The sequence below is a fragment of the Talpa europaea genome, assembly GCF_964194135.1.
Source record: "Talpa europaea genome assembly, chromosome: 11".
NCBI classification, from domain to species: Eukaryota; Metazoa; Chordata; class Mammalia; order Eulipotyphla; family Talpidae; genus Talpa; species Talpa europaea.
Window position 1 is genome coordinate 16,316,682 of NC_140078.1, and position 9,638 is coordinate 16,326,319.

At 45.0% G+C, this 9,638-nt stretch overlaps 1 protein-coding gene across 2 annotated transcripts; it reads left to right on the top strand.

Annotated features, from left to right (window-relative positions):
• Positions 1–1,961: 1,961 nt before the first annotated feature.
• On the top strand, positions 1,962–7,346 carry SNRPB (small nuclear ribonucleoprotein polypeptides B and B1; the record flags this gene model as incomplete). Of its 2 annotated transcripts, none has more annotated exons than XM_084247533.1 (6): positions 1,962–2,113; positions 3,876–3,987; positions 5,205–5,357; positions 5,897–6,035; positions 6,353–6,478; positions 7,309–7,346. In XM_084247533.1, the coding sequence occupies 6 exons, from the start codon at positions 1,983–1,985 to the stop codon at positions 7,344–7,346; spliced, it is 699 nt and encodes a 232-aa protein (XP_084103659.1). The 2 variants fall into 2 exon arrangements, with proteins under 2 accessions (XP_084103659.1, XP_084103658.1); XM_084247532.1 differs by having other exon boundaries at positions 1,983–2,113; positions 7,162–7,311.
• Between the last annotated feature and the right edge of the window lie 2,292 nt (positions 7,347–9,638).

The following is a 9,638-nucleotide window of genomic DNA, read 5'->3' on the forward strand; positions in this document are numbered from 1 at the left end:
GGCCGAGCCCCTGCGTCCCGCTAGGGGCTACCCGGACCTTGGTCGTTCGGGGTGGTGGGGGAGGGGAAGGGTGGATTTGAGGGACGGAGGCTTGGGGCGCTCGATGGGGTGAGTGAGGAACCGCGGCTCTTCGGGCCGCTTGAGCCATAGTGGTTGGGATCCGGCAGGCAATAAGAAACTTTTACTGAATAATGTACGTTTGGAGTTTCGGAGGTGGCATTGGAGCCGCAGGAGGAGGGGGGAATGTCCGGTAAGAGGCTCAGACTTGGCGGGGGGGGGGGAGGGTCTGAGGAGTTGCGGAAAGAAGCGCCAGAACTTTTGGCCGAAACTTGAGAGCGTTCCTGGAGGAGGGAACGGCGGGAGGGCGAGGGAGGGTGTTCGGAGGAAGAACTCAGCTCACTTCAGCCTAAGAGGTGTGGGTACGTCTGACTGAGCAGCAGCTGGGGCCACACAATGAAATGTTTCCTGCCTTCACCGCGTTCACGGTGTAGACGGGCCGACGGACACTCCAATTCCGTGTGGTAACGGCGTCAAGTCAGAGTAACGGTGGGGGCGGGTCAGTGTTTTCTGGAGTAGGTGGTTCCTGAACAGAGCCCTGGCGGATTTGCCAGGCGTTTTGCAAACGAAAATGAGAAGCAAATGTTATAAACCCGAAGAACAAGAGCAAAGCACGAAGGATATAGCATGATTGGAAGCTCCTGGAGGGGTAACGGGAAGAAGAGGTGGAAGCTTTGATGAAGGAATTGGCAGGAGCCAGGGTACTGAAGGCCTTGTGTGCTGCTTAGGCTGCTGGGGATGGGCTTGCCATTGAAGGATTTTAATCGGCAAAATGACATGAATTTCGTTGTATTTAGAAAGATCATTCCATTCTGTAGCTGCTAAGTTTCGCGTCATCTGGAAGCAGGACACCTGGAGAATTGGTTAAAAAAGTAGACTCAGGCCAACTAGATTCGAACACAGCTTCCTATCTATGAGACTGGGCAAGCTTTCCCAGGCTCTCGGACCTTCTCTGTAAAATAGGAATAGCAATGGGCCTGATTATGAGGAAAATGGTGCTTATCACAGTACTTTATAAACTGTGCACTAAATGTAACTGGAGACCAGGTGTGGACCCATAAGTGTTGCCTTAAAGGCTGGAAGCTGTGTGACAACAAGGCCATTCAAGTCTGAGGCAGACTGGACCATGTAACTCGGGTCTCAAACCTACATGCTTGCAGGTTCAGAAATCTGTTCTGGCCTAAACTCACAGATGAACAGACAGCAAGCAGAGTGCTGTGCACAGGGCACTTCAGTGAGTTGACTGACCCACGCCAGTCAGACTGATGAAAGGCTTGTAAACAAACTACGTGCTGTTTATTTCTAGAGAGAAATATAAAACTCTGACGGGCACCCAACAGTTCGCATTGTCTCCATTTTAATAAACTTACATTGGATGACAGGCTGCAAAGCAGAAAAGATTGTTGGGTTAAGTAAGTAAATATTATGTGGCCATCAGAAACTTTCCTCCTAGAGGTGGTTTTGGAGACACAAATTCTTAATTTGGGAATTCAGTTTTCACATTTCTCATAATAAAATTCTCATTGATTGGATTTGTAGTGCTAATCCCATTCCAACGCTTATGCTTTGCTCAGCTTTTTTAATGGGGACGCGGGTGTTCCACAGCACTGAGCCACACACCTGCAGTCTGCACAGTGGCACAGGCCTCAGTCTCAGGTGTGGGTGATTGGGTTAAGTGGAGACGCCCTACCCTCTCACCCTGAAAGCCACACTGCATAGATAAGGCAGTTGTTATATGAGAAAGGTGACTGGGTGACTTGGGAGAACTCCTGACGAAGGGCTGTGACAAATCTATTGAGACAGAAAAACATGGAAAAGATGATCATGGTGGAAGTTTCTAGGAAGGACAAGGGTTGTGATGATCCGACGGTGCTCTGTCTCAACTCGTTGCTCTCTCCTTGCAGACTGTGGGCAAGAGCAGCAAGATGCTGCAACACATCGACTACAGGATGAGGTGCATCCTGCAAGATGGCCGGATCTTCATTGGCACCTTCAAGGCTTTCGACAAGCATATGAATTTGATCCTCTGTGACTGTGACGAGTTCAGAAAGATCAAGTGAGGAGTGGGCTGTGGGGGGTGGGGCATAGGAATTTGGGTGAGGGGAAGTGGATTGGGTGGGTGGGTCAAGCGATAGGTGGTAACTAGCTGGTTCCTCGGTTTGCTTTCCTGTTTGAGGGGAGATTTAATGGGGACATTGGACACTAAGAAATTTCTTTCCTTAGTCCAACAAGGCTTGTTTTCTAGTTCTAGTATAAGTTTTAAGGAAGACTGCTAGGCTTTTTGTTTCTCTGACTTTGTGTGCCCCTGGGTATTGGGGTAAAGGGCTCTCATGTTCTCCCCACAGGTGTGTAAGGGGGGAGAACTTGATTTTCTGGCCTCATTGCCTAATTGTAAAGCTGTAGCCTAGAGGGCTCTCCCAGTGCAGCCTGGTCTGAAACTGCTTTAAGAAGCCTCTGACCCTCTTCAGGGTAAGTGCTCAGCTCCCCATGTGGGTTTGGGGCCAGTGATTTTTGTTGACTTAAATAGAAACAGTTAGAGGTATTTTCTACTTTCCTACAATTCCATAAGTTACTGGATAACTCTTAAAAGACTTACAGATCTTAAGCTTCTGGCCTATTAAAAGATGTGGTCTAGCTTTTCATCCTATTTTACATTCAAGGTATTTTGAGGCCCAATGAATTTACATGACTTCCATAATCATCCGACTCTCTTTTTGCAACATGTAGTGTCCATTATGTTGTCAGTGGCTGTGAATTCCCATTGATTCCTTTCGGGGCTGTTGTTTTCTTTGTGCAAGTCAAGAAGTACAGGGCGAAGAAAATGTGATAGGGAAGGTGGAATGGCGGGTACACATTAGAGGGGCCAACAGATCAGAGTTGGGCTATTCCAAATGGTTCTCTTGCTTTTCTTAATGAATCTAACTTTATTCTGATAGTTAAAAAACATTTAATAGGAAATAGTCCTTAAAAATACAGAAAAAGTATATGCAAAAAATTTAGATTTAGATATCTAAATTTCGATATCTTGTTTGTTTTTATTAAATGGTTGACAAGCCATTGTTGTATTATGGTTGATAATATAATTGGTAAGTCAGAAAAGAAAAAATGTTCACCCACAGAAAAATCACCATTAATGTAAAAGATCATTGAAACAAAACATTTGTTTTTGAAAATCAGGGTATTTTGTCTTTATTTTTAGGATGTTTGTTTTGGTTTTTCATTGTGTTTATTTTCTGTTTATATTTTGTTCATCCTTTTGTGGTGCTTGGTATTTGGAGATATGGTTTTGTGCTTTGAGGACAGAGGTGTAATTTCTAGGTAGTTAAAGTGCTTACCATTTCCTCTGTAGCTTCTATTTCTGATGTGAGGCAAGGGAGGGAATTACAGGCCTGTGGGGTTGCATTGGTGCCAAAGGGACACCACCTGTCAGTGGGGTGAGTGGGATTCACTTGACTTGAGGAATTGTTTAGGTTGTCTCCTGACACTGATGAGGCCTTCAGCTGCAAGGAGGGAACTCTTATAGCTAAAAACTTGATTGAGAGAAGGCGTTCACGGTGCTTATGGAATAACGTGAGTTAGAGCTAGGCTTTCCTGACTCTAGTCCTATCTCTTTGTCTGTGCATCCTCTTGGCATTGGTGACAGGCACTTAAGGGTTTACAAATGCAGCCTGTGAAGACTATCTAGAGGAGCCATGTTAGGAAGAGTTTATCATTTTTCAGTATAAAGCAGATCTTGGAAGCCCCTAGACAGGTGATCATGTACTTTACCCTATTTTTAATGCTTGCTTTTTTTTTCTTCCTCCTAAACCTTTCTTTAGGCCAAAGAACTCAAAACAAGCAGAAAGAGAGGAGAAGCGAGTCCTTGGCCTGGTGCTACTTCGAGGGGAGAACCTGGTCTCAATGACAGTAGAGGGGCCACCTCCCAAAGATGTAAGTTGAGCAGAGTGCCAGGGCAAGGCCAGGAATCCTTCTAGAAGTGAGGCCTACCATGAATCAGGCTCAGGGTTAAGATTTCTTGTATTCCACCCCAGGCGTCCTTTGGTTTGGTCCCCCCTTTCATAGATAAATAAACAGAACATTAAAGAGATTGCCCTGTAAGTTAGAATAGAGATAGTGAACTAGAATTTGAGGGTTTCTAACTTAAAAAGCCCCACCTTTTTCCTAAGTTGATTTACATAGTGAGTTAGGCAAAGAGGTAGCTAAAACCTCCTGGATCACTTCTTAATGTAATGACTGTCTAACTGGACTTTAGAGTCATAACTCCAAACAGTAAAATATTGTATATTTTATGTAGCTGTTGAGTGATAGTTAAATTTATTGAGCATCTGTTGTGTGCCAAGCACTTCAGTATTTTATTTAAACCTTATGATAATTGTTTGAGATAAATAATTCTCATTTTATAAACTGGTTTAGTTAGCTTACCATGATGTCACAGCTAGTAAGTGACTAAACTGACTTTTGATGTGATTCAATTGTGATTCCAAATTTGATTCCAAATCCCAGTCTACATCTAGAAACAGAAGAGGCTTTAGAGACACTAACCGTTTATTTTCCCTTTTTTATTTCAAAACATTGCCCCCCAAGCCCCCAATACTTCTAACTTATTTTTATCCACATATGGTTTTTTTGGTACTTAACACATATGTAATGTTTTGTTCTGCCAATAACAGTAAATGTTTTTCCAGTTGTATACTTTCAAAAGTAATGTTAATGACTTTAAAGATCTTCTCAAGTGAGTACAGGGTTACTTATTTGGGACTCTGATATTGAAGCTTTTTCCAGTTAGAAATATCTGCAAGGGATGTGATATTTATTGTTCGGAGAATATGTACATAGTCATAACTCTTGGCATCTATTTCCAGTAGAATTTGCTACTCTGATGTAGCCCACTGTATGTCTTCATGACCACAACAGTTTTGTCATAACCCTGTTCTTTGCAGATGAAGAAACAGTCCCAGATTGTGGGATTACTTGATGCTAGGTGAGAAGCAGAGCATACCTGGTCTTTTTGATGCTAGGTCAAGTCCTCGTATTTACTACACCCTATAAATCTGAGGGACTCTCTTGGCAGTGGTATTTGAAAGTGTGCTTCTGATTAAGTAGTCTACAGGTATTTTAGCTTTTTTTTTTTTTTTTTTTATGTTTAGACTGGCATTGCCCGAGTGCCACTTGCTGGAGCTGCTGGAGGCCCAGGGATTGGCAGGGCTGCTGGCAGAGGCATCCCAGCTGGTGTTCCCATGCCCCAGGCTCCTGCAGGGCTTGCTGGACCAGTCCGTGGCGTTGGTGGGCCATCCCAACAGGTGAGTTGGGGAAGGGCACTAACTTCTGGTTTAAAATAGAAGGTAGAGCATCCATGGTATGAGGAAGATATGGACTGCCCAGCCTGTGACTGCCAAGCTATTGGTGTTTCATTGTGCTTTGTGTGTGGTCCGAGACTCAGTGAAAAAGAAAACTTGCCATTTTAAGTTGTATGTTGATGCTGTTAGAGATTCATAAAAAACACATTAGCCAACTGTATTGGAGTAAAATCTTTCCATGACAGCATTTCAGATGCATTCTCTTACAGCCTCTTGTTATTAAAAAATGCAGGGGGCTTCTCTAATAACCTTCACTCAGGCCTGGAGGAAGGGAATTGGGCATTCAGACTGATGTTCTCTTGCAGATGGCTACAACTTGCAGAGTTGTAGCTTAGGGGATTTGCTGCCTGCCCTCTCTCAGGCCATGAGTTGTGGCTTTAGGGGATTTGCTTCCCGCCATTTCTTTACCAGGTTGGGGGAGGGAGTGGGATACTGCATTGCATTATACTCTTCTGCCTAACTCCTTTCATGTGTCCTCTTAGGTGATGACCCCACAAGGAAGAGGCACTGTTGCAGCTGCTGCAGCTGCTGCCACAGCCAGTATTGCAGGGGCTCCAACCCAGTATCCACCTGGCCGTGCGGGTCCTCCCCCACCTATGGGCAGAGGGGCACCCCCTCCAGGTGAGGATCCTGCAAGGAAATTGCTAATTGATAAAAGATGCCTGAGCTGGATTCATGATGAGACATAACTGTGACTGAAACTGATGATGAATTTGTGTAATTAAGCAGGATTACTCTGAGATCCAGCCTGGCTGACTGACCGTGGAACAAGCTGGACAAGAGCCATTGGGAGCCTTACTTTGGCTCAAAATCCCAGCTTGCTAGAAGAGACTGGGAGGCTGAAATGGTCCATCTGTCTCAGAACTTGATGGACAGCTTTGTTTCCTGTTACCTTTTCAAGGCAATTGAGTTGTATTCTTGGGGTTTTTCTCCTGTAGGCATGATGGGCCCACCTCCTGGTATGAGGCCTCCCATGGGTCCCCCAATGGGGATACCTCCTGGACGAGGAACTCCAATGGGCATGCCCCCTCCGGGGATGCGGCCCCCTCCTCCAGGGATGAGAGGTAAGTATTGGCTTTGGCTTCCTTCCCTAGAGCAATGTTGGGGTGAGAATGGGAAGGAATATTGTATTTTGAGCATACCTTCTGGACTCCTAGGCCTTAAGCCTTGGGAAGAAAATTCTTGTCCAGAAAGGAAAGTGAGAACAGGCACCTCCCTTTTAGAACAGAGCCAGCCCTACCTTCAGGGACTTACCAGTGTCCAGCAGGGCACTGTGAATAGTGCATCTTGAGAGTTCCCAACAGTGGTCATGGAATTGTTTTATGCCCTTTAGTTTGACAAGTGTCTAGTAGTTAAAGGGGCCTCTTGGCTTGGCTATACTATTGATAATGTATAGCTGTTTAATTCTAGTTTGAGAAATGCTGACATAGATCAGCTCTTGCATTTTTTAGATGGGGCCCAGAGAGAGCTCCCAGTCCTGACTCCCAGACCAGTGTTCTTTCCACCAAACTGCAGAGGCCTCTAAGATAACCATGGCCACACTTAATGATCCCCCCGTGTCCCTAGTTTGGGTTTTCCTTCTATGGGTTTTCTAAGAGTAGAGACCCAGTCATTCCCCGGGAAGTCCTGAGTTAGCACCTAACATCCCTCTGGTTGCTTGGTAACTGCAGGGTGTGGGAGGCTGGGGCAGGGCTGGGGATTTGAGTTGCAGATCAGGCACTGACTAAACTTCTTACTCTTACTTCAGGCCTTCTTTGACCCTTGGCCACAGAGTTATGGAAGTAGCTCCACAGAAGCGTGGGCCCGATTCCCCAGGGCCACGTTACCACAGACCTGTTTGTTTGTTATGCCGTTGTTCGCGGAGTCTCACCGGGTTGTCTGGTTTCCCTTACAGGGCCCCCTCCCCCGGGAATGCGCCCACCAAGGCCCTAGACTCATCTTGGCCCTCCTCAGCTCCCTGCCAGTTTCCCGTAAGGCTGTACATAGTCCTTTTATTTCCTTGTGGCCTGTGAAACTAGTTTATAATAAACTCTTAAGAGACTATCTTCACACCTGGTGTGTCTGTTCACTTTAGGAAAATCTTTGAACCATAGTGTCAGGAAGGGTTGTCTTGGAAAAATTAGCCCTAATCTTAGCTGCTTCCCTTTAAAAAAGAATGCTGTGGGCCTCCCCGGTGGCGCAGCGGTTGAGCCCTGGGTTGCGAAGCTGCCTGCAGCCTCTGCAGTGCCGGTTCGATCCCCAGCTGCTCCCGGCCACCGGAGGAGAGTCCCACATGGCGCGCAGACCTCTCCTGCCACCCACTGCTCCCCTCAGCAGTGTACTTCGGTCCTTCTGCCTGTTCTGCTCCCCGCTCTGGCTCTGGTGAATTCTCTCACCCTCCCACGCTTCTGACTATACCCAGTGCATGTATAAACAAAACAAACAAACAAATAAATAAATAAAAACATGCCTCTATTTAAAAAAAAAATAAATCTTAAAAAAAAATAAAATAATAAAGAATGCTGCTTATTTGCAGAGATGCATAGCTGCTCAGAGCAAGAAAGTCACAAAATTGAATGACAATGAGACATTTTGATTATCAAACTGGCCAAGATCATTTTGTTGAAATAAATACTCATATACTGTTGGTGAGTGAGAGTGTGAACTGGTACATCGTTTTGGAAGACACTCGTTTAGACAGCTTCTTGAGCAGTACTTTAGATGATTATATTCGAAGATGAAAATTAATCCCATTGAGAGAGGAACAGTTTTGGCATGACTCCCAGGAGCATAAACATACATATAACCTAGTCCAACTCTGCAGTAATTTTTTTTCCACTTTCACAGTCTTTGTTCAGTCACTAAGCAGTATTTCAGTACTTAGCACATCAAGTTTCAAGGATGCCAAAATAAGGTAGGTACTATTCTTAAGTTACTGTTTAGGGGGAGTACAGTTCTAAATGCAAAGGAGATCTTAAAAAAAGTGTGCTACAGAAGGTAAGATTTTCTCCAGGAATGCAAGGGTGGTTTAACAAAACAATGCTATACTCTAGTAGATTGAAATAAAAAAAGTGTGGGATAAGTGTGATAGTTTTTTTTTAAAAAAAGATTTATTTATTTATGCATACAAGAGCTGGGGCACAGGCCAGAGATGCGGGAGGTGAGAGAATTCACCAGAGACAGTGGGGAACAGAAGAGGCAGACTGACCGAAATACACTGCTGAGGGGAGCAGCGGGCGAGACAGGAGAGGTCTGCTGCGCCATGTGGATAGCTCCCTGGCCAGCCTGGGATCGAACTCATGCTGCAGAAGCTGCTGATTGCTTCATTGTGCAGTGCTTAACCCCTTGTGCCACCAGGGAGGCCCCAAGTGTGATAGTTCTGACACACTTTTATGATGAAAATACCCAACAAGTTGGGAGTAGGGGACTTACTAAACATGAAGGGGTTTATGAAAAAGATACAACTGACAGGCAAAACATCTCAAAATCAGGGCTAAGATAAAGGTCTCTGCACCTATTTAGTGTTATACACAAAGTTGTAGTCAGAACAATTAAGCAAGAAAAAGACTATAGTAGAAAGGAACATGTAAAACATAAAAGTATATAGAAAAAATCTCAAAGAACCCATAGAGAATGAGCTGAAAAGCAGGACTCTTAAGCACATAAATAACCATAATCAAGGAAAGACAACAAGGAAAGTAAAAATGCTTGGTGCTCAGAACTTTTGAAAATCGAAATCTTTACATACTGTCTATGGTTCTGTGTACACAATGCTGTAGGGAAATAAGTGCAGTTGTTTTGAGAACCATTGACTAAGAACTAGTGGAAAATCTAATCAGACATCTGGGCACTGTATTTTACATCATTGTTCATTCTTTTTTTTTTAAGTTTTTTTTTTTTTTTTATAGAGGCATGCTTTATTTATTTGTTTGCTGGTTTGTTTGTTTGTTTTGTTTTTATACATGCACTGGGTACAGTCAGAAGCGCGGGAGGGTGAGAGAATTCACCAGAGCCAGAGCGGGGAGCAGAGCAGGCAGAAGGACTGAAGTACACTGCTGAGGGGAGCAACGGGCGGCAGGAGAGGTCTGCGCGCCATGTGGGACCCTCCTCTGGTGGCCGGGGAGCAGCCGGGGATCGAACCGGCGCCGCAGAGGCCGCGCGCAGTTTCGCAACCCAGCGCTCAACCGCTGCGCCACCGGGGAGGCCCCATTGTTCATTCTTAAACAATGTTTGCTTCCTGCCCCG